This window comes from Panthera onca, chromosome C1 (genome assembly GCF_046562875.1).
Source record: "Panthera onca isolate mPanOnc1 chromosome C1, mPanOnc1 haplotype 2, whole genome shotgun sequence".
Lineage (NCBI taxonomy): Eukaryota > Metazoa > Chordata > Mammalia > Carnivora > Felidae > Panthera > Panthera onca.
Window position 1 is genome coordinate 183,756,974 of NC_138346.1, and position 22,586 is coordinate 183,779,559.

The 22,586-nt window shown below is 53.1% G+C and overlaps 1 protein-coding gene across 1 annotated transcript in view; it reads left to right on the forward strand.

Annotated features, from left to right (window-relative positions):
* Window positions 1-22,586, forward strand: part of TRABD2B (TraB domain containing 2B) — a 213,112-nt gene that overhangs the window by 167,239 nt on the left and 23,287 nt on the right. Inside the window, exons 3-4 of the mRNA XM_060622699.3 lie at window positions 11,080-11,226; window positions 17,611-17,785. Of these exons, the coding sequence (XP_060478682.1) occupies window positions 11,080-11,226; window positions 17,611-17,785 (322 nt within the window). The remainder of the gene's footprint in view (window positions 1-11,079; window positions 11,227-17,610; window positions 17,786-22,586) is intronic.

Below are 22,586 nucleotides of genomic sequence, written 5' to 3' on the forward strand. Positions count from 1 at the left end.
GTCTTTCTGATACATTTTGCTCTTTTTTTTTTTCTCCACATGCAGTGTGTATTCAATTTAAGAAATCAAAAGTGGTTACAGGGGAGCAAAAGAGAGTCACAGCAGAGAGTGGCCCCAGGACAGGGAGAGCGTGAGGCATTAAGTCTGGGCAGAGATGAGGCACTGGGCCACATCGACCTGACCGTGGGGAGTGTGGATGTCACTTATTTTTCTGAGGTTGGCTTCCCTGTCTGTAAAATGGGGTCACCGATGGTGGCTGTTAAGAAGAATGAATGAGCTTCCATATGCAAAGTGCCTAGAATCGCAGACTGTCTAAATCGTGGGATGATGGGGGGATGGCTGTTCGAAAATGCTGTGCTCATAGAACATAACTTCCAGAGGTGAAATGTACTCCCACACTCTCTCGTTTCAGAGGGACCCTGTGACCCGGACAGTGGGTCCCATGAGTGAACTGGGTCAGAGTTGGCAGCACCAGAATCTGGGTCTCCAGCCTGCTTCAGGCTTATCTGTGCCTAAAACTGAAAGCCAAGGGAGCCCTTTGTCCTCCAGGGACAGACCCCAAGCCTCTGGGTGTGCCCCTTCCCCCGTACCCAGCCTGCTGTCAGCCTCCCTACCCAGCGGAGTGCTAATCTCCTCGTGTGGGTGGCTCCGGATTTGTGAGCATTTCCTGGCATGACTTGAAGGACAGAAGAGGAACTCCGGGATCTTTAAGGGTGGTCTTTGGGTGGAGAAACTAGGCGTTCGGAGAAAAGAAGGAAAGAAAGCTAGGGTGAGTCAGCCTCTGCTGCCCGCCCAGGAAAGCACAGAGGGCTAGGCCAGCCCACGCTGCAGTGCAGATGTGGAGGATGTGGCCGGCACCGCCGGGGTCCGACTGGTGGGCGTTTGTGGAGCTGGGACGGACCTCTGTGCTGGAAGCCGAGTCCATGGTTCTTTGGGTTGTGGCTGGGGTTTGGGACAGGGACGGTGAGGGGGAGGGAGGAGCCTGCTCCCTCCCCCCACCTTCAGGAGGAACACAGCTGCCTTCGTCTTCCATCTGATCTTGTTTACCCCTGTCCCCGCGGATTCCAGACCGGCACGGCCACCCCAGCATTCCTCCGCTCACACTCTGCGGGCCTGCCCATCTCTCAGGGGGGCCAGAGGCCTTCAAGGGACGTGCTCCCCACTGCCCACCCTGCCATGCCTCTGACCATGTCCTGGAAATCCCTTCTCCTTTCCAGATGGACCCTCTGTTCTCCCTGCTTTGAGCCAGGAGCTGAGGTGGCATCGCCTGGCCTCCCTTATCCTGATGTCAGTGGGAAGCACTGGCAAGAGATAGATGGGGGGAGAGGAAGGGAGTTGGGATATTTTGTGCCTCTGCCACCCTGCCTTCCTGCCCGCCTCCGTGGCCCAGGCCATGGAGGGGTAGCTGTGCCGTCCTCCAGCGTTCAGGTCCCTCACCCCTTGCCCCTTTCCCTTCAAGGCTTAGGGGCAGGAAAGCTTCCCACCGCTGCTGCTCTTCAGTGCCCCAGCATCCCCCATCCACACCTTTGTCAGTGTTCCCATCACTCAACATGCTTCAGTTGAACTCACTTGTAGTTGAACTCACTTCATTACAACTCACTTCATTGACCATGCACCATCTATTTTCTGTTAGGTCCCTGCCTGAGACAGGGATCTCATCCACTTGTTCCCCTTTGCTCACTCCTCTCTAGGCACACTGGCCTTCCTGTTTCTCACACCCAGCAGGCCTACCTCTGCCTCAGGGCCTTTGTACTTGTTGTGTCTGCCCACAACAGTCTTCTCTCAGGTATCCACAGGACCACCTCCCTCAACTCCTCCAGATCTCTTCTCAAACATCACTTCTCTTTGTGCCTTTACTGGACATCATCCCTAAAATGTCAACCCCTAACACACACACACACACACACACACACACACACACTCACACACACAATTTCCTATTCTCCTTATTTTCTCCCTAGCAACTATCACTCTCTAACATAGATGCTTTGCTGGTTGTTTTTGTTTATTGTCCTCTTCCTCCCACTGGGATGAAAGTTCCCATTAGGGCAGAGATCTTTACTTGTGTTTACTGCTGTACCTCCAGGGCCTACAACACCATCCAGTACATAACTTCTCAACAAATACTTCCTCAGTGAATGTGTGAGTTGGTCCGTTTCCCAGATGGGCAAACCAAGGCCCAGAGAAGGAAAATGACTAGCCCAGGACTTAATAGTATAGATTCAGATGGAGACTAGGTCTCTGGTCCTACCTGCCAGCCCAGAGCCAGCCCATGGCTCCAGGAAACCTTGTGTTTATTTGGAGGCCTGCTGCTCAGTAGCCCAGTGTCCGGAGACAGGATTCTGTGCCGGAGGCCCAGGGGACCCTGAATACTAAGCAGGAAGCAGGGAAGTCATCGGCATTGCTTTGGTGCTGTCGATGGGGCAAGGAGAATAAACAAACAAAACTCAACCAGAGGCTGGTGGGCTCTAACCTCTGAGAAAATCTCCCCCAGGCTGGGGAAACCTTCCCATGAGGCTGAGCTGCCCCCCCCCCCCCCCCCCCAGCCCAGGGCACTGACAGACTGATGTGGCAAAGGGTCCGGGTCTCTGCTTTCTCAGCTCTGTGCCCTGAGGGGGAACTGCGGCCCGGCAGGGAGCTGCTCCGGATGGAGGTTCTGGGATGGTTAACTTGCTCAGCTTTTTATTCATTCATTCTACAAGTACTTCTGAGACATTGACTGCTTGTCGGGCGCTGTGCACTCTGCTGGAGAAATAGCTGTGACCAAGTCAAATGATTTGCCTGCCTTTGGCGTGTCACTGTTGAGCAGGAAGGATGAGCATGAAGCTGAGGAGGGCAAGCGACCTAGAAATCCTGGGTGCCCTGGGGGTGCTAAACAGGAACCCACCTAGTGCATGGCCCAAGGATGTCCTCCTGAGGAAGGAGCCCCTGCAGTCAGGTGAAAGGGGAGTGTGAACTGATGGGTGGAAAGGTGGTTTCAGGTAGAGCAGGAGCAAGGGAAGGGCCTTAGGCTGGAAAGAACTCAGCACAAATGAGAATCTGAACGAGGCTCCATCAGGCTGGGGCAAAGAGGGATAGCGTGGGAAGGTCCTGTACCAGGTAGGTTACCTTGACACGGGTGACCTCCTCCCTCTCCTCATATGTAGCTCTGACAGGGCCCAGGGCCAAGGTTCTAGCACCCCTCCTTCTTCCCAGCTGACCATTCAGACTTCAGGCTTCCCACACTCATCCCTACTTGTCTGTTTATGTCTGTTCTTCCTCCCAATGACTGGGTGGAGGTAGCTTGGCAGGTCAGGCCCTGGGGTAACAGAGAGAACCTGGACCTGAATTTGAATCTCAGTTCCAGTCTAGCAACTTGAGAACCCCGTGCAAGTGACTTCACCATCCTCAAGGCCTCAGTTTCCTCACATGTTTAATGAGAATAACAATCCATTCTCCAGAAGGATTATGTTAAGGGATGGTTCTCAACATCCTTACAGTGGCCCATTGAGCCTGGCATACTAATCAATTCTGACCTCATGTCCCATCCGCTGTCCTCCTTGTTTGCTCAGCTCCAGCTACCCTGGCCTCTGCTGCTCCTCACATATGCACAGGGCCTTTGCACCTGCTGTTCCCCCTTACCTCATCACTCCCTGCCTCCTTTCCTGCTTTATTTTCTCTCTGCAACATGTACTGTATTTGTCAGCGTTTTCCAGAGAAACAGAACCAATAGGATGGATAGATAGGTAGATTTATTTTAAGGAATTAGCTTATGCATGGTGGAGGCTGGGAAGTCCAAAAGCCACAGGGTGAGTTGGCAGGCTGGAAACCTAGTAAAGAAGCACTGACGCCTGATGCTGCAGTTCTAGTCCAAAGACAGTCTGCGGGCAGAATTGTCCTTGACAAAGGAAGTTGGTCTTTTCCTATGAAGGTCTTCAACTTATTGGATGAGGCCCACCCTCATCCAGCTGTTATGGAACATAATCTGCTTTACTCAAAGTCTACTGATTTAAATGTCAATCTCAAAAGCATCTTCACGGAAACATCTAGCATAATGTTTGACCAGATATCTGGGTACCATGTCCTAGCCAAGTTGACCGAATTCACCATCATAAGTGCATCCCTTGTTAATCTGGCACCCACAAACGTCTCCTTAAAGCATACTCATAACATACGGTTTAACAACAGATAAAGACAATAACAAGATCATAATTCCACCCCATGTGATACAGCGATCCTGCGTACAACCAAAATGCCTTAATGCCTTCTCCAGATGAGGATGCAAAGCCTTTGGGTGATGCTTACTCTTCTCCTTGATATACCAAGCTTCGATACTATCATGCGAAGTTAACAATACTTAAATACTGTGATACAAAGTCACTATTTCTTGTGCTAGGATGGAAAAAAGAAAAAGAAGAGAGAGAAGAGAATGTTTCCTACATACACACATAGTCTCAACAAAATAAAGAAGAAACACTCTCACAATGAGTCTTTTGTTTCTGTGACTGGTCATGTGCTCATAGCTGGTATTTATAACTACCTTCTTCTACTTCCACTACCACTACTCTAATGCCTTTACCTTGAGCGAGCACCTCAGCTGGTTTTGGTTCACACCTGGAGGGGTGGCCCAGACCTTCATTCCTGAAGGCTCTGGGCCCTTAGTGGTCCTGCCTGGATTGGGTTGCTGCAGTTTTCCATTGATGTTCGTTAATCACAGGGCAGGGTGATACTGAAAGGCGCCCTGAGGGATCTCCGGTGCTCCAGCCGTGTTCTCCTCTACCTCCCTGTGGAGTAGCAGGCCATTTTCCCTGCTCGTCAGGATCAGTCACGCCAGCGAGCACAGTGACTCCCTTCTTCACCTGTTGATTCAGACGCGGGAGGAGCTCAAAGTGGCCGGGGGCAGTCTTGATCCCCAGTTCAATGGAATCATTGTTCTGTATGTCTGACATGCCAGATGCTAATACTTTACTGATCATTTTGTTTACTCTCTGTTTACCCCCCGCAGGTAAGCCCAATGAGAGCAGGATTTTGGTCTGGTCTGTCCCTAACGAAATTCCCAGCATCTAGAACCGTGCCTGGCACATGGCCGGTTGTCAGTAAGCATTGCTGAGTGGGTCGGGGCCTTGGCTGTGATCTCCCGGTGCTTCAGCGTGGGTGAGAAGTACTCATCATCCACCTCAGAACCTCAGTCTGAAGGCCAGGTCTGTCCCAGGGAGCCCAGGGTTGCAGAATGTTCTCTGACAAAGGGGGTCCTGCCGCCTCTTCTCACACTGACAGTGCTGGGCCAGCACGTGAGCACAAGGCCTCAGTGTTCACCATCCCAGCCCACTCAGAACTGTTTACTAGACTAATCTGGAACAATAAACCTGTCCCCACCCTCCTGGCGCCTGCCTCACTCCATCCTAAGCCTGTGTTTGAAGATGTGTTTAAATTCTGGGCCTACACTCAGCAGACGCCACAGGCTGGCTCCTGGCGGACAATCACTGGCGAGGGGGGCGGCACTGGGACGCTCAGGTCCTCCTGATGGCTCTGTCTCCACACGCAGCCCTCCGGGGGGAGCGAGGCGGCTCTAGCCTCCATCCAGTGTTTGTTATTTCATGTCAAAGCTTTCTCATAAACATTATCCTAGAGTGGGACACGGAGGCTTTGGGCAAAGAGGGTTTGTTATTCTAAAGTGGCCAGGAGCAGAAGGCGTGGTGGCCCAGGAGTCCATGAGCAGCGCCAGGCTTGGGAATTCAGGGTGAATGGGAGGGAGGCAGAAATCAGGACAAGGCTCTCCCATGCCTGTGCACAGGGTCTTGGAGGTCCCACTTACCACACCCTCCACTGTCACAGCCAGCTGGGATACCTGCCTCTGAAATGAGCTCCTCACAGGTGGAAACCAAAACCAATTCATCCACCACCATCCCTACAGAGAATCGACAGAAAGTAAATGTTCGTTGAATGAATGACTAAGTGTAGCTTCCTTATATCTTTTGGAAGCGCCGAGAATGCTTATGAAGAAGCACGTATTATTTTGAAGTTCTAGTCGTGGGAACCTGGTCTGGAGCCAGACAGACGTCATTTCAAAGCCCAGCTCTGCCCTTTACAAGCCACGTGGCCTTGGGCCCCCTCTGTTTCTTTGGCTTCCTGTCTATGAATAGGGATGCCATCCCGCCGGCTGTCTCCCAGGGAGAGCAGAGGGAAGCCCCAGAGGGCAGTAGTCCACTAAGAGGATGGGTTCCAGGGCTGGCCTGCCCAAGCCTGAATGTGTGTCCCATCCCTCACCAGCTTTCTCACCTTTAGTGAGTTATGTAACATCTCTTTGCTGTAGGGTTTTTTAAAATGTATTCATTGGAGCTAATACTAAACTTAACTCAGAGTTGCTATAAAGCTTAAATAAATTAATATAAGCATAGAAGATTCCTGACACATAGTAAGTGCTCGATAAACATGGCGACCCTGGTAATGAACTTTGAAAGATGCAAACAAAGGATGGCTCCAGGTGGGAGGTGTGGGGAAAGGGCATGTGACTCGGGTCAGCGGTCCTCCTTCTGAAACAGTTCCTGAAAATCTGTTCTTCGACAGTGAACGGTGAACAAAGAGGCAGGCTTCCTCCCTGACCAAGTTCCTGGTCTACACAGGCAGGAAACGGGAATCACCTGAGACGGAGGCTACATGGGCTAAGTGCCAAGACCAAGGGAAGCACCAACCCCTGCCTGGGGGTCAGGGGAATCCAGAATGATGGGTTTGGATTTCAGTCCCGGCCCCACGACACTGCCTGGGCCACACTGGGAATGCCTCTTCAGTGATCTGATCTCAGTTTTCTGTATGCAGCATGCTAATAATAAATACTCCATGGCTATTTCTGGCTATTTCGCAAGGCTCCAGGAAGAAGACAGGTGTGGTAATGTGTGTGGGATGCATGTGGGCTGAGCCAGTGAACATCCAGAATCCAGCCCCAATCTGTGGCACCGCAAAGGGTCTTGGGCCGGGCATCAGGCTTGGCTTCGAGTCTGCTCTGCCCCCAGCTGCCTGTGTGGGCTTGGTTGAGCTCTCTCTTGCCCACTTTCAGCCCCTGTCTCCTTTCCTCTTCTGTATGGTGAAGGCACAGAAAGAGATCAGTGGTTCTCAGACTGGGCTCCAGGGAACCCACGGCCTCCACAAAGAAGCCTTGGGGGTCCCTCCTACAGTGGAGCATTGAACTGGTAGGACTTCAGGCTCTAGCTTGTCTCCTCACATCAGTCAGGGAAATTTCCATTTTTATCTACTCCACATATTGAGTTCCAAGTAAGGTTCCTTTAGGAAACAATAACAATAAAAAGGGATCCCATGGCCAAAGAAGGTTTAAAAACCACTGGACCAGATGACGTATAGGGGCCCTTCCAGTTCCAATCTGGCAAAGTTCAAGTCTGACTATTTTCTTCCGAGTTTTATTTACCAAGCATTTCTCCAGCTCTTACTACATACCAGGACTGTTCTTTGCACCCTACAGATTGTACCACACTTAACTGAAACACCTCCTAGCTTCACAAAAGCCACATGATTGCGGAAGTGACTCCATGTGTCTAGGGAGGCCCAGGGGAGCCATCTCCCCTCCAGCCAGGTCTTCTGGGCACCCGAACGGGTGACCTCACCGCAGTCCAGGTGGTGCCGACTCTGAAGAGCTGCAGGTGTCTACAGCGGCAGGGTGTGGTCACGGGAAGCCCGCATATCCCGGCCCCCTACCCCCCGTTCAGAGACGGAGAGTACTCCGGCTTGACATGGACACTTTCAAGCGAGGCATGTTCCGTGTGGGAGGAAGTGCCTGTTGCCTTAGTGATGTCCACAGCAACAGGGCCACTGCCTCCTGTGACTCATCACGGCCACCGTGCTGCCATTGACACTCTGCACCAGGTGGCTGCAGATCGAATTTCAGAATGGTTGCCAGAGCCTGGAGAAGGCTTGGAGGTGGAATCTGACCTCATCTCCAGCCAGCTCATTAGGGTAGCGGCCTGGGCTGCTGAACCCTAGCACTATCCAGCTCCTTGCCCGCCAGAAACAAAGATGGGAGGGGGTTGGCAGAGGTGATCTCTTGAGCATGGGCTTGGCCTCGTTGTCCATGTCAGTACTTTAAGTACCTTATTGCATGAGCTTTTCTGTTCAGATTATGTATTCCGGAATCATGTGACTGATGTCACTGGTGGGGACTTCTGCCACAGGGTAGCAGCATGTTCTAAACGCAGACAGAGTGCCAGAGTTCTAGGGGCTAGTCTGGAGGGCTTAATGAGTAGCCTTGAACTATGAAGTGGCTGACCTCAGCAGGTGGCACTAGGTGGCACTAAGGTGCTAGGGAAAGGATGGAGTGACATCCTCGCTTTACCGGGCACTGTGCTGACATCTGCAGATACAAAATAAATAAGATGCAAGTCCCATCCTCACAAAGCTCAGAGCCTAATGAGAGAGCCAGGTAGCTAAATGGTGGTTACAGTCTAATGTCCCCGCCGCAGTGGAAAGAAGCACGGCGGGTCACTTATGTGCCACCACACTGCTCTCAGTGCAACAGCACCGAGCATTTGCTCAGGTGTCCGGACCCAGTTGCAGGTAGGCCCTGCCGAGCTCAGCCGGGCTTACTCGCGTTGTCCGTTGGCTGGACTGGGATGGCCTTGGTGGGACAAATGAAGCAATTCATCTCTGCCCGGCCTCCAGTGGGCTTGCGTGGGCTGCTGTCAGGGCAGGGGAGGGACAAGAGGAGACAGCAGCCATTGGTGCTTTCAGGCCTCTGTGCGTAGTGGTTACTCATCCCATCGGCTATAAAGCAAGTCCAGGGCAGAATGTCAGAATGGGAGGGAGCCAAAGAGTTCCATGGCCAAGGGCATGAATACATGGAGAGGGTAAGAGTTGGGGCCATCACAGTATCAGTCTGCCACACAAGGAGACTGTGGGGGCCCCAGGGAGGGGCCTAACTCAGCCCCCAAGTGGTCCAAGAAGCTTCATGGAGAAGACATTTGAGCAGAGCCTGGAAGGCCAAGTGTGAATTTGCAAGTGGAGAGCAGAGGCAGGAGGTTTTCCTGAACAGAGAGCATCATGTATAAAGCACAGAGACAGAAGAGTGCTGAGTAGTTGGGTATTTGGAGACATGCAGACTGAGTGGGAAATGAGGTCACTGACCACAGCAGGGTCCAGGTCACTGCCTTGCAGGCTCTACTGAAGAGCTAGACCCTTATTCTGAGGGCAGGAGGCACTTGTGAAAGTTTTGAGAAAAAAAAAAAGAGGGAAGACCATCAGATTTTTTTTTAATTTTTTAATGTTTATTTATTTTTGAGAGAGAGCAAGAGAGAAAAAATAAGAGCAGGGGAGGGGCTGAGAGAGAGGGAGACACAGAATCTGAAGCAGGCTCCAGGCTCTGAGCTGTCAGCACAGAGCCCGACACGGGGCTCGAACTCACAAACTATGAGATCATGACCTGAGCTGAAGTCAGATGCTTAACCGACTGAGCCACCCAGGTGCCCCCGGATTTGTGCTTTGATAGAGAACAAACTGAGGGTTGATGGAGGGAGGTGAGTGGCAGATGGGCCAGATGGGTGATGGGTATTAAGGAGGGTACTTGTGATGAGCACTGGGTATTGTATATAAGTGATCAATCACTGAATTCTACTTCTGAAACCAATATTGCACTGTGGGTTAACTAACCAAAATTTATACTTAAAAGAAAGGTGACTGTGGCAGAAGACTATGGGATGGGGGAGTGATGGGGGGCTGCAGGGAGGGGATGGGTTGCAGTGGGCCCAGTGAGAGATGCTCGGGGTGGTGAGAGGCCAGAGACTGTGGTCCAAGATGGCAAACAGATAATGTGCAAACAGAATGAGCAATGAGGACTGGTGGGCAGGCTGGGGCCGGGCAACAGCAAGGACAGGTGGCCTGACACTGTCTCCTGACCTGCCCAGGAATTACAACAGCTTTTCCCTATATCGGTGCTAAAGGGGTCTGGGATATGCCATCACATGAAGCTACCTCCAGTCCTTTCCCCTCAGGGGCCTCAGTTCCCCCCATCTAAAAATGGGACATTTTATTTAAAAAAAAAAATTTTAAGTGTATTTATTTATTTTGAGAGAGACAGAGTGAGCAGGGGAGGGGCAGAGAGAGAGGGAAAGAGAGAATCCCAAGCAGCCTCTACACTGTCATTACAGAGCTCGATGCAGGGCTCAAACCATAAACCATGAGATCATGACCTGAATCGAAACCAAGAGTCAGACGCTTAACCGACTGAGCCACCCAGGCGCCTCTAAAATGGGACATTTCAGAAGATTTCTCAGGGCCCTCTTACCTTGGGCAGGCCGTATTCCATTAGAGCCATGGTCCCCATGCCAGAAGCAATCAGAACACTAATGTCACCCCCATGGAGCCTGTTAAAAATATACATCCTGGGCTTCACCTCAGAGATTCTAATTCTGGGCATGAGGACTGGGGTATCTGATACGTTCGCATAGCACCCCACGTGATCCTGATGCCAGGCAGGTCTGGCTAGAGCGCAGCTGTATTCCCAGGGCCTGGAATGGAGGCCAAGAGCACAGAGGAGCTTCAGGATACATGCTGAGTGCCAGCAGGGTCCTGATTCAGAGAGGCCCAGCTCCTAAGGCCTTTGCCTGGAGTGAGGGTGACTTCTGGAGGAAGGGGCATTTGGGTTGGGCCTTGACATCTAAGTAGGTTTTTGGTTTATTTTGTTTGTTTGTCTTGCTTCGTTTACAGTGCTCTTGATTACCAACTTAGTCTGTGCTCATTCTAGAACTTTCCTAAGCACAGGAAAAGAAAGGAGTCAAAAGAAAAATTCACCCATCATTCCAAAACCCAGACACAACTAGGGTCTCATTTTGCCACGTTATTAGATAAGATGTTGATAGCCAGAGCAGGAGTGGGGACCCATGTGGGCCAAGGACTGGAGACGACAACAGGCTGAACACGGTGGGAGGCCAGAGGAAGCATTCAGGCTGCACCAGCCGGTGTCAGGCCCCACATGCCTTCTCCGTCTCAGGGCCTGTTGCCCCAAAGTCCAGAGCGAGGAGGGCCAGGCCTGGAGGTGTCAAGGCCCTCAGCCAGGGGTCCTGAGCACAGCCCTTATTCGTCTCTGTTTCCCCTGCACAGGTGCTGTTTGCCCTGAACCAGACCCTGCTGCAGCACGAGAGCGTGCGAGCAGGGAGCCTGCAGGCACCCTACACCACGGAGGACCTCATCAAGCACTACAACTGTGGGGATCTCAATGCTGTCATCTTCAACCACGACACATCCCAGGTGAGGCACCCCTCCTCTCCATGGATAGCTTTCAGGTCCCCAGTTCTGACGGCCAGGCCCATATGAACCTATGAACCTACCTAGCATTTATTAGACACCTACTATGTGCCAGGTGTAGGCAATCTTCTTTCTGCCATGGGAACCAGGACCTATTGGTATTCCATTTTACAGATGGGAAAACTGAGGCTCAAGGAAGCAAAGAGATTTGCCCAAACCCACACCACTTCATTGTTGCGTTCCCAAGTAATCAAGAGCAGCACTCGAGTCTGGTGTGTGTGGGAGAAGCTTAACCTCTAAGAATGGGGAGGCTCTGAGAAGTTCAGCTCACAATCTGGGGAAGTTAGAGCCCAGGGGGGAGAACAGCTCATGGTGAGACCTTGCACTGGAGTCCAGCTGGGGGCATTCTGTCTTGAGTCAAGTCCTGGAGGAAAGACTACCACAAGCTGGGCAGAAAGTGAGAGGCACCCTGGGGAGCTGAGCAGGACTCCTCCAGGTGTGTCCCCATTGCCCTCAGTAGAAATTCCAAGATACTTCATCTAGCACTCGAGGCCTTCTGGGTCCTGCCCTCTGCTGACCTTGTCACAGCCAGGTGCCCCACCACATAGACTTTGTTCTGCTGACCTGTACTACATGCCGTTGACCCGTGTATGCCCCTGTGCCCTTATTCAGGCTCCTCCCTCTTCCTTTCCTCCTGCTTGGCCACAGTCAATTGTTACCTCCTCTGAGAAGCCCTCCCTGACTGCCTAGATGGAATTAGATATTCCCCTAGGCCCCTCTAGGCCCAGTGTGCTTTCTGTCACGGTGCTTGGTTAACCATTCATTCAAGAAGAGGCCACTTCCCTGCTCAGGACAGTGCAGCGGCTCCCCATTTTTCTCAGTGTCTATAATGGCCTCTGTGGCCCCGGGGTCTTCCCCCACCCCCGACCCCATGTCCTCTGCCCTCTGCTCACACCCACCGCTGGAGCCACATGGGCCTGCAAGCTGTTCCACAAGCACACTTGGCATGTTTCACCTTTGCACTGGCTGTTCCCTCCTCCAGGAATGCCCTTCCCTGGCCATCACCACAGCTCACCCCCATCTTAACTCAAACATCACCGTCTCAGTGAGATGGGCCCCAACTCCCTGAACTAGAATTGCAGCCTGACCCCCCCCCCCAACTCTCTCAACCCCTTTGTTATGCTCCTCTTCCCCCCACCCCGCCATGGTCTTTGTCATCTTCTCACATACTTACGTCTTTTGATTCACTGATAAGTGATTGTGTTTTTTGTCCTTCCCCCCAGAGCATGTGCTCTCCGAGGATAGGCATTTGCGCCTGTTTTGTTCATCAGTATATTCTGATCAGCTAAAGCAACTCCTGGCACAGAGCAGGACTCAGTAAATAGTTGCTGAAGGAATGAATGAAATTGTAAATACCAGGAACAGTGCGATGAAAAGAGATATGGGGCAGGAGGGTGGTTGCAGAGACAGCTGCCCTTGTGGGGCTGCCAGTCTCCTAGGAGACATGGGGACATTCCACAAGCAATGGCATCTAAGTGTGATCCTTGCTCCAAGGGAGAGTAGAGGGTGCAACCGGGGCCTTTGGCAGGAGCAGAAGGTTAAATGGACTTGGGGCAAGAAGGAAGGATGCCTGCAAGGTGAGAGGTCAGAGAAGAGCCTGACTTGGCCACGGACAGGAGGAAGAGGAATGTTCCAGCAGAGGCTAGAGAGAGCAGAATTAGGGGCGTGGGTTGGTCCAGAGGTGCAGCCAGGGACCAGGCCGAGAGGTTCTGTGTGTGCAGGCCACCCTCTAGACCCGGAGCTCCCTGAGGCAAGAGTGTGCCGCTCCTCTCTCTCCCTCCCAGTGCCCAGCACAGGGCACCGCTCAGAGTGAGTATCAGGGAACGGCCATCAAGGGAGCGGAGGTGGGTTTGTGTTGTGCTCTGTGCAGTGTAGACAGTGAAAGGAAGGATCTGGAGACCTTGCAGAGGAGGCTCAGGACTCTGAGAGCTCCGATTCTGAGTCTGGGTGTCTGAGAGCTCTGAGCCGGAGTCCTGCCCTGTGTCATTTGCTGGGAGAGAGAGAGGCTGGTGAGCACTGTGGCCGAGGGGACCTGGCCAGCACTCAGGACAGCCTAGCCATGAAGTAGCTGGGCTGGGCTGGGCAGGACAGGGCCCTGTTATGCCTGTGGCTGATGCTAAGCCCAGAGAGGGAGGAACGGGGTGACTTCAAGGCATAGTAAGCTCAGGTTTTCTTTGAGCTTGTGTCCAGAACCACTGATTTGTCTCTGGCAGGTGAACTGCACTGGGGTCTCTGGGTGGTGCCCGTACTTGAAGTAGGACAGAGGGTGTGGTTGGATTGGCCCACCCAAGTTAGAATACCCCAGGCTGCATTCCCTGTACCCTCTGGGTACAAAGGCAGGGAGGGACTAGACAGCCCCATCCCCAGATGCAGAAAAGCCTAGAGTCAGGGTAGCAAGGCTACATTCAGTGCTCCTGTTCTGGTGGAGAAAGGGTCTAGGTGACATGGGGCTACATCTGTAGCTAGAGGCCAGGAAGGCGGTGGGAGGCTGAGGACACGCGGGCTGAAGGGGGACAGTCACTGCCTATAGTCAGGGAGGAAGTGGTAGTGGGGCTGGGCTTGAGAATGGAGTCAACCAGGAGGGGATGATGGGAGGGGCTGGCAGGCAGAGCAGGCTGCCTGGGTGGGGGTGTGGGAATGTTGGGGGGGGGGGGTCCTGTGGAGAGATCTGCGGAGCGGGGGGCAGATCATGGGGGTGGGAGTGAAAATGCCTGCTGAGGGGCAGAAGCCCTGGAGCTCGAGCCGGAGAGTGATGTGGTCCAAAAGATGCCTCTGGCCTCAGTGCAGAGGATGATGAAGGGGACTCTAGAGGCTGGGGCGGGACAGGTGCAGGGCCCAGGATGGGAGACAGGGGCTGGGTGCCCCTCAGTCTTGATCTACCTTGCCTCCCCACCCCACCGTCCCACCTTCAGAAGTGGCTCATGGCTCAGCCTCCCGAAGCTCCCAGGTCACTGACACCATCAATGCCCTGCAATCAGCAGGGTGACCCCAAGGCCCCTTCCCCGGGAAGCCTTGTCTGAGCCCTCAGCCTGTGTTAGGTGTGAGGCAGCCATATATTTATCATCCAGACCCAGACAGTTTAGAGAGTGAAAGGTCAAATATAATTAAGAGGCTGAGTCATGAGCAGGCATGGAGAAGTCAATCCTAGCCATGAACCTAGACCACCCTAGACAAACAAGGACTCATGGTTATCTGCTAGGTGTCTACTCCAGACTCCCACATCCCTGTCACAGCATGCCCTGACTCCCTCACTGGGCCGTGAGCCTCATCCAGGGAAGCCTCATCCAGGGCAGCATCCTAGGCCCATGGAAGTTCTTGGAAGGTATCTGTTGGATAGATGGACTAAAGAGACAGAATGAGGCCATTGAGGTCAGTGACATCAGTAGACCTGGGCACTTGACCACCAGACCTGACGCTGTCCCGATTGTAGGCCAGGGGAGCCTACGCTGAAGGCACTCCCTACAGCCCCACCGCAGCTCTGCCTGGCCTATCTCACCATCCCACCTCGGACCCGTGGCTCTAAGGCCCTGGGGACCTAACATGTCCTCTTTAAACTTCTATGGTGCATCCTGCACTTAAACTTATCATGGGAGATTTAAGGCTCCTGACAAAACTAATGACATCATTAATTTGTTTCCCTCTCAGCCTGGGCCCAAACCCAAGTCCCATCCTTGGCATGGAGCCAGGGCCCATCAGCACGAAACATGCAGAAAATGTCAGCCAGCTGCCGGACAGCCCAGGAAACCCTGGTGGTTAGCCCAGCTCCTTTGTGGCTTTGACATTGCACTTTCTGGTTCTTGTCCTTGTTAAATTGTTTTGGCTCCCTAAGGAATGAATGGAGATTCATCTTTCCACAAATGCACATTCATGGTCAGGAAGCAGAGGAGACCCTTGGGAGAGGGGAAGGGAAGCAGAATGCTGCCTTCATGGCTCTCTGATGATTCTGAAGGCTTCTCTTTGTCATCTCCATCTCTACCCCTGCCCAAGGCCACCCTTCCCTGCAGCCTCTGCCGTCACAGGGGCGAGGTGATGAAGCCAGATCCGTCCCCAGGCTACTTCCACAAAGCTGACATTTAGTCAGGACTCTCTCTGTGCTATGCACTGTGCTAACAAGCACTTTCTAAAGCTGCTCTTACTTAATTCCTACCACAGCATATATTACTCCCATGTTACCAGTTTGGACACCGAGTCTCAGCACGAGTAACTTGCTAGTTGTAGAGAAGCGGCCCAACTGGTAAATGGCAAAAGAAGGATTCCAACCCAAGTTATCCTGGCTCTCTGGCTTCAGGACCCACATTCATCACCACCACCATGCATTCGTTCACTAATTGAACAAATGTTTATTTCTTGGTATAACATCCTCCCACATTCTTTCCCACACCTGAGGAACCAAAAGGGCCATGTTTCCAGAAATAACCCTTCTGAGCCACAGCTCCTCCCCAACTGAGAAGCCTTTCCTAGCTGCATCAAGTCCAAATGTGGCCTGCTTTCTCAGGACTTCTGATCATCCCTTCCATCATTGGTGGAGGAGGTGAGAGCTCCATGCTTTCATTTATCCATTTGCCAAACAGTCCCCAGGCACCAACTCTGATTGGGCCCTGGAAGGACTGCTGCATACAGTTGTGCAGGTTGTGTACTGAACAAGTTTAGGTTACATTAGTCATATTGGTGCCTTGTCATCCCAGAACAGCGAATCAGGCCTTACTGGCGGAGAAGTCCCTCCCTTTCCACTCTGGGGAGCACCCTGGTCCTTGGCCAGTAGCTATCAGAAACAGACATCCCAGCAGATATCAGAGACAGATGTCCTAGCCCTGTCCAAATCCCTGAAGGTTCAGCCTCTGCTGACGTCTCCATTTTCTTCAGAAAGAGTGTTGACAACTTGTCAGTGGCTCTAAAAGCCACGTAGCTGGGCCGCATGACCCTTGGGGGCTAAACCCTGCAGGAATTTAGTCTCCTCATGCCAGACTCTCCATCTAGCTCGCCCATCAGTCAGCTAGGCCTCATGTCCTGTGCTTTAGCCAGGGTTGATGAAGAGAGAGAAATAGAAGAGGGGACTCCAGATGGAAGTCTGAGCACAGAGCTTGGAAGGTGGAATGACAATGAGGGATTATGGGGAAATAGAGAGTACATTCTGACTCACTGCCTCAGTTTCCTCAGTGGCCCCTGGCTTCTTCTCAGGCCCCACCCACCACGGGAGTCCACAGTCCTGGAACACCTGGACCCAACAACCAGGCTGGAAAGACAAGATGTTGGGAATGGAAGAACCCAGGAGGAGACAATGCAGTGAGGAAGGACAGAACAACTTTATGTTCAAGGTTCCAGAAACCTTACTGGGCACCTACTTTGGGTCAGGCATGGGGGCCCAGGAATGACAAAGGGTCTGTCCCTGGACTCAGAGAGCTCTCTGCCTCATTTAATAACATGTCAGTGAAGCTTACCCCCGGCCACATAACAGGGTACGGATAGTGCACTCAGAGCTGAGAAGTGTGGAAAGTTCCAAGCCAGGCTGTTGAATAAACCCTCATTATGGGAGGAAGCCACGGTCCTGGAGTTGAAGTTTTCAAGAACGGATGGAGGGATTTGGTTATGCCCTGGGAAATAGTGGAGCTGGGGGTGGGGAGATAGTAGTGGCCAACCGGGGCTCAGGCATGGGGAAAACCAGAGGCTATGACCTCTCCTGTCATCTCTGGAGGGTGGGCTGGGCTGAACACAGTCCATACAGCACCCACCATCACAGAGAATCCCCATCTTACACATGAGGAAACTAGAGCTCAGAAAAGTTAAGTAACTTGGCCAAAGTCACACAGTGTCAGAACCAGGCCTGAATCCAGATCAGCCGGATCCCGTGCCCTGTGGCCTTTCTGCCGCACCAGGCAGCTGAGCTGACCCTCCAGCCCCGCTTGCTGACTTGAGTTCCTTGCACACCGGGCTGGGTGCGGGAGGCAGGACACTGAAGGAGCTGAGAGCTGCCCCACCCCCCAGGCCTTCTGCATCTGGAAGCTGAGGGTCAACCAGGGAGAGACACAGGCGCGATTCGTGGGAGGCCGCAGCCCAGGGCTCTCCTCCTTGGGCTGTTACTTTGCTAGCTGTGTGACTTTGCACTTGTCTCTGGAACGTTCCACTCTTGCTTTTTTCACTTGTAAAACTGGAATAACAACTCCTCTCAAAGCATTTTTGGATTGATTAAAAGCACACGCAAAATGGATAGCCCCCCGTAGGGGCCACTTAATAAAGGTAAGTTGCCCGCTTGGCTGGGCTGTGTGTGCTTACTCAAAGCCCACCTTGCCCCGGAGAGCACTGAAGGCAGCCTCTGTCTTGCCTTTACAGTTGCCCAGCTTTATCAACACCACCCTCCCACCGCACGAGCAGGTGACCGCACAGGAGATTGACAGCTATTTCCGCCACGAGCTCATCTACAAGAGGAATGAGCGGATGGGGAAGAGGGTCATGGCACTTCTGCGGGAGAACGAAGACAAGATCTGCTTCTTTGCCTTCGGAGCAGGTTTGGGCCGGAGTGGGGAAGGGATTATTTGCAGACTCTTTAAGGGCTTAGAGATTTGTGAGCCCCTCCCCTGACCTCTACTTCAGTAAGGAAAAAGTAGAGGCCCAGAATGGAGCGGGAGAGGCCACACAGCACCGTTCTCCTGTTTCTAGCCAAGGGCTCCTCTGTAACAGGCCCGGTTGGCCGGAGTGACCTTGCCAAGGCCAGGACAACTTCTGTCGCTCATTCTTGCCCCAGGAGGCTGTGTTGAGAGCCCAGAACCGAAGCCAGCTCCCCTGCCCACCCAGTCTCTTGAGCCCCGCCTCTCCCACGAACCCAGGGACAAGCCCGTGAGCACCGTGGGGCCTGGTTGGGGAGAAGGCAGGCTCCGGCACCCCATGTCCCAGCTCCACAGCCCAGCCCAGCCCCCTCCAGGCGCGTGACCTTGGCACACCACCAGCAAGGTCTCAGGCCCCTGGTCTGTGAATGGGCAGGACAGCAATGACTATTTGATGAATTGAAAATGTCTACCTTATGGAAGACTTACAAAGATTAGCGGTAACATTTAAATAACCTAACGGTGGGAACTCAGAATGGCAGCGACCTTCCCCATCCTCAGCAGCTTCGTGGGACTTAATACAAGGCTTGTCGTCACACTGTGGGCCATGAACTTGATGCTTCTCCTGAGAGCTCTAGCCTCTTTGTGTAGAGGGAGGTCTAGATGCCCAGTCTCGGCTTGCTTGGCATCTCCCTCACTGTCCCTCCTTTCTGTTCCTCCCTCCTCTCCCTGACTCCTTCTTTCTTTCCCTACGGCCGTCTCCCATGCTAACAGCGATGTCTACGATGGGACCAGGGGATTGCATTTGCCTCCTTTATTAGTCAGCTTTTGCCCAAGAGCCACAGCAACAGAAATGTATTTTTTGCTCATGTGGGTGCAGTCCACCTCCTGCTTTGTGAGAATAAGCCAGAGGCACCACACCTGGGGGTGAGAACTCACTACCACTGCTTCTCCGCCATCCCTTCCCCAGCCCCTTGGCCGTGCACTGCCTGCCTGCTCAGGCCAGCGCAGATCGGGTCAGGCAGTCCATGTACCCCTGTGTGACGTCCGCCTCCCTGCACCCCGCCATGCAACCCCATACCCTTCAAGGGGAGAGCCAGGGTCCTCTGACTGTGCCCGTCTTCCCTCCTGTGTGGCCTCCAGCATGGAAGAGGCTCGTGGGTCAGCCCCTGTGAGGCCACACCTGCAGCTGGACAGAAAGAGTCCCGGCTCGTGTTGGGGCGGCCATGGCCCGGTGTGGCCTGTGGCAGATCCCTTCCCCTCTGACAGCCTCGGTTTCCTCATCTGAACAGAAGTCATCAGAAAGCACTTGGGCCATTGATGATTCCAGGAGCTGTTCAAACAGTTTTCAGAGAAGAGAGGGATTCCTGTAGGAGAGTCTGGAGAAGAAGGCAGGAGTAGGACCTTGACTGACTACGTGGAGAGGGCAAGGCTAGCCTCCAGGTGCAAGATACCTACTGGGGACCTGGCATGAGTCAGGACAGCTTTGGGGACAGGTGCAGGGGAGGGAGTGCTCCCAAACACACCCTCTCACTCACCATCTAGCTGCCACCCTAGCCCTCTCCCCATGAGCATCTGGGCAGTGCTCCTGCTCCAGAATGATCCCCCAGTGACTACAAAAGGGGAACCATTCCGAACCAAGCCAGCCTCCAGGCATCTCTGCAGACCTAGGAGGAACCAAGCCTGATCCTTGAGGGAGTCCACTAAAAGATCCAGCATTCCACATGGCCCACCTGAGTGGTAGGGCTTCCCTGCCCCACCTGTCCAGGGCCCCAGACCAGAGCCACCCAGGGTCTGAGGCTAGCTCTTTCCTGTGGGTGAAGAGACAGAAAGCCTGGAGGTGAAAATCACAGCAGCGTGGGTGGCCCTGGATCCTGGCCGCCTTCTCCTAAAACCCAAGTCCTTGGAGACACAAATGTCCACTCAGGCATTCGGCCAGCATGCAGGCACCATGCCCTCCTCTAGCTTCTTGCCCATGTCTGAGATCCAGCTGGTTCCCCGGTCAGTCCTGTTGACAGACCACCGAAACGACTCCTGTCTGCTCCATCCGTCCCCATCACCACTGTCCCAGTCCAAGCCTCCATCAGCTCTAGTCTCCTCACTCCAGCTCGGCCTTTGCCGCCTCCAGGCTGCTCCCCACAGCATAGCCGGTGGCTGCTGCTGGCTCTTGTCTCCCACGCACCCTGCCTTGAGCTCCGGGAGGGCACACACCACATAATCATCCTGTGTTTGTAGTAACATGTAATAGGTGTCATGAGTGTATGGAAGAAAGAATGAGGGAAGGAACGAACAAGTGTGGGAATGTTGGCCAGATCCTCCCTTCCTGGTCTCCTCTGGGCCTGGTGGACAGGGCAGCAGGAACGTCAGGGCAACGTGAGCCCCACCTCAGCTCTCGGGGACCTGCTATCCAATAACAACAAGCCCAGAGCCATGTGTGGACCTTGCTGGCAGCTGCACTGGAGGCTCGGCCACTCCTAAAACAAATGTTCTCCCCCGCACTGCACATCCACCCTCGACCTGAGAATTTCAAAGCTGGATGCAGCCTCCAGGCTCAAGCCTGTCCACCTCATCTGAGTTCTGGATAGACTGAGGTCCCTATAGGTCAAGATACGGGTCAAGTTCATGGCAAGTCAGGGAGAGAGGCAGGGCTGGACCCCAGGCCCAGGAGCTATGATCCAGGAACTCTGTTCTCATGTGCAGTCAGGGAGCCAGCTGTATAGACCTGTGACGACCACTGTATTGTCATGGAATATGTCCATGCACAACCCAGAGCGAGAAAAGTCCATGCCTCCCTCTGCATTCTTATGGCCACGTGACTCCCAAGTCCCACGTCCTGTGGCAGCTGAAGAGTTGTGTGCAGCACCAAGACCAGCACTCCTGGGCAGTGTGCAACCTGCAGACACCCCCACTCCCCTCTATCCACCTCTGTCTGCGGGCCTCTGCAGTCGCATCTCAGCCCTTCCTAGACCATCGGGCACTGACTCTTCACCAGACCATCCTCTGTCTGGTCCTCAAAGAAGACCCAGGGTCCCCAAGGCCATGGGAGGGAGGGAGGACCTATGCCACTGGAAATATTCCCAGCCGTCCCCCAGATGTGTCTGCTCATGCAAAGCTCTCTCAGTTCCAGGCTCAATGGGTGTCTCTAGGAAATACCTTAGAAAACAGAAACATAATGATAAACACCTCTGCCTCGCCCTACCCCCCCTGCCCCGGCTGGGGCTTGCCTGGTGTCTGAGCCAGGCCCCTGCTGGGGTCTGCCATTCTAGGCCAGCCTCAGGCTCCGTGGGTCCAGAGGAGTAAGCTAAGGCACACAAGAGAGCCTCCACCTGCCTGCCCCACCCCCCACCCCCACCCCCGTGCCCATCCAGACCCTTCCTCAGCCCACCTCTGCTCCAGATTCCCTTCCCGAAAGCCCACAGGTACAGACGGGGATTTCCAGTGTGATAGCAGTCTGGCTACCCCTCCTCTGTTCTGTTCTACAGAGAGATTCAGTACAAAGAGTAAGAGCTTTGGTGTCAGGATGCTTGTGTATAGAGTGTGGCTCTACCACCATCAGCTGAGAGACGCTGGGAAAGCCATTTCACCTCCAAGGGCCTCAGTCTCTCATTTGCAAAATGGGCATAATACACCTGCTTCATCAGGTTGTGCTAAATATGTTCATTTTAGATCACAGGATTAAAATTCTCTGCCATAGTGGAGAGATCCTTACAATAAAAACTCCTCCTATGTGCCAACCACCACTCCAGGCTCTTAGCCTACGTTACCTTTGACCTTCACAATAACACCACGAGATGGGTTTTATTATACTCATTTTGCAGATGAAAACTAAATCCCAGAGAGGAAGAGTGGCTTCCTCAAGGCCATGCAGGCAGATGTCCAACTGGAATCCTGGTTTCTAGGGTCCCTAGTCCTAGCCGTTTCCTCCATACATGGTGCCCTTGCTCTAGAATTCCTGAAATGTTGATGGGTTTGTGGGAAGGGTATTGTTTTAGGTGGCGCATCCCACAGAAGAGTACTCTCCTTAGTGTTGTTTCTGTAGCGAGCCACTATCTGACCTCTTCTGGAGGTTACTCGGTGGGCTCAGGGGCAGGTGGGGTGTGAACATGTTTGACAATTCTGACCAGGCCTGGGGGACATCTGGGGGTGACATCAGACAGAAGCCCTGTCCTCCAGGAGGTGTGGTTGTGGCTAGTGTGCAAACCCAGACATTCTGGAATGGCCCAAGCCACTGCCATGGAGAGGAGTGTCCAGGGGGATGGAAGGTCCTATTCCTGACTACCAGCCTCAAGGACAAGCTGAAGGGTCCCCAAAGATCTTGTGCAGATTCTGGGATTTCTTCTGCTCTATAAACAACTTATAAAATAGGTACTAGGTGGTGAGTTTTTATTAACTAAATTTATTCAGTTTACAGGCTTATCTAATACTCTGAAATTATCTCCTTTCTACCATGTTTGAAGTTAAACATCTTTCGCTTTAAAAAAAAAAAAATGATAGTGATGTAAGGCAAAGGGACTTTTCAGAGCCCTTACTTGGCAAAATAAAAATTTGTAGCTGTATTGTTGGCCCTACCCACCCAGCTGTTCTTACCGTGGGAAAGAATTGAGCATGCCTGAAACATGATGGAAAGAAAGACACAGGAGGGGTGAGGCTGCTCAGTGGGGAATATTACTAGCCCCGTCTTGCAAGAAGGCAGGAAGGGTGGGGGCAGAACTCAAGTAGAGGGTCTGGCCTGGGTAGAGAAGAGCACTTCCTTACCTGTACTGG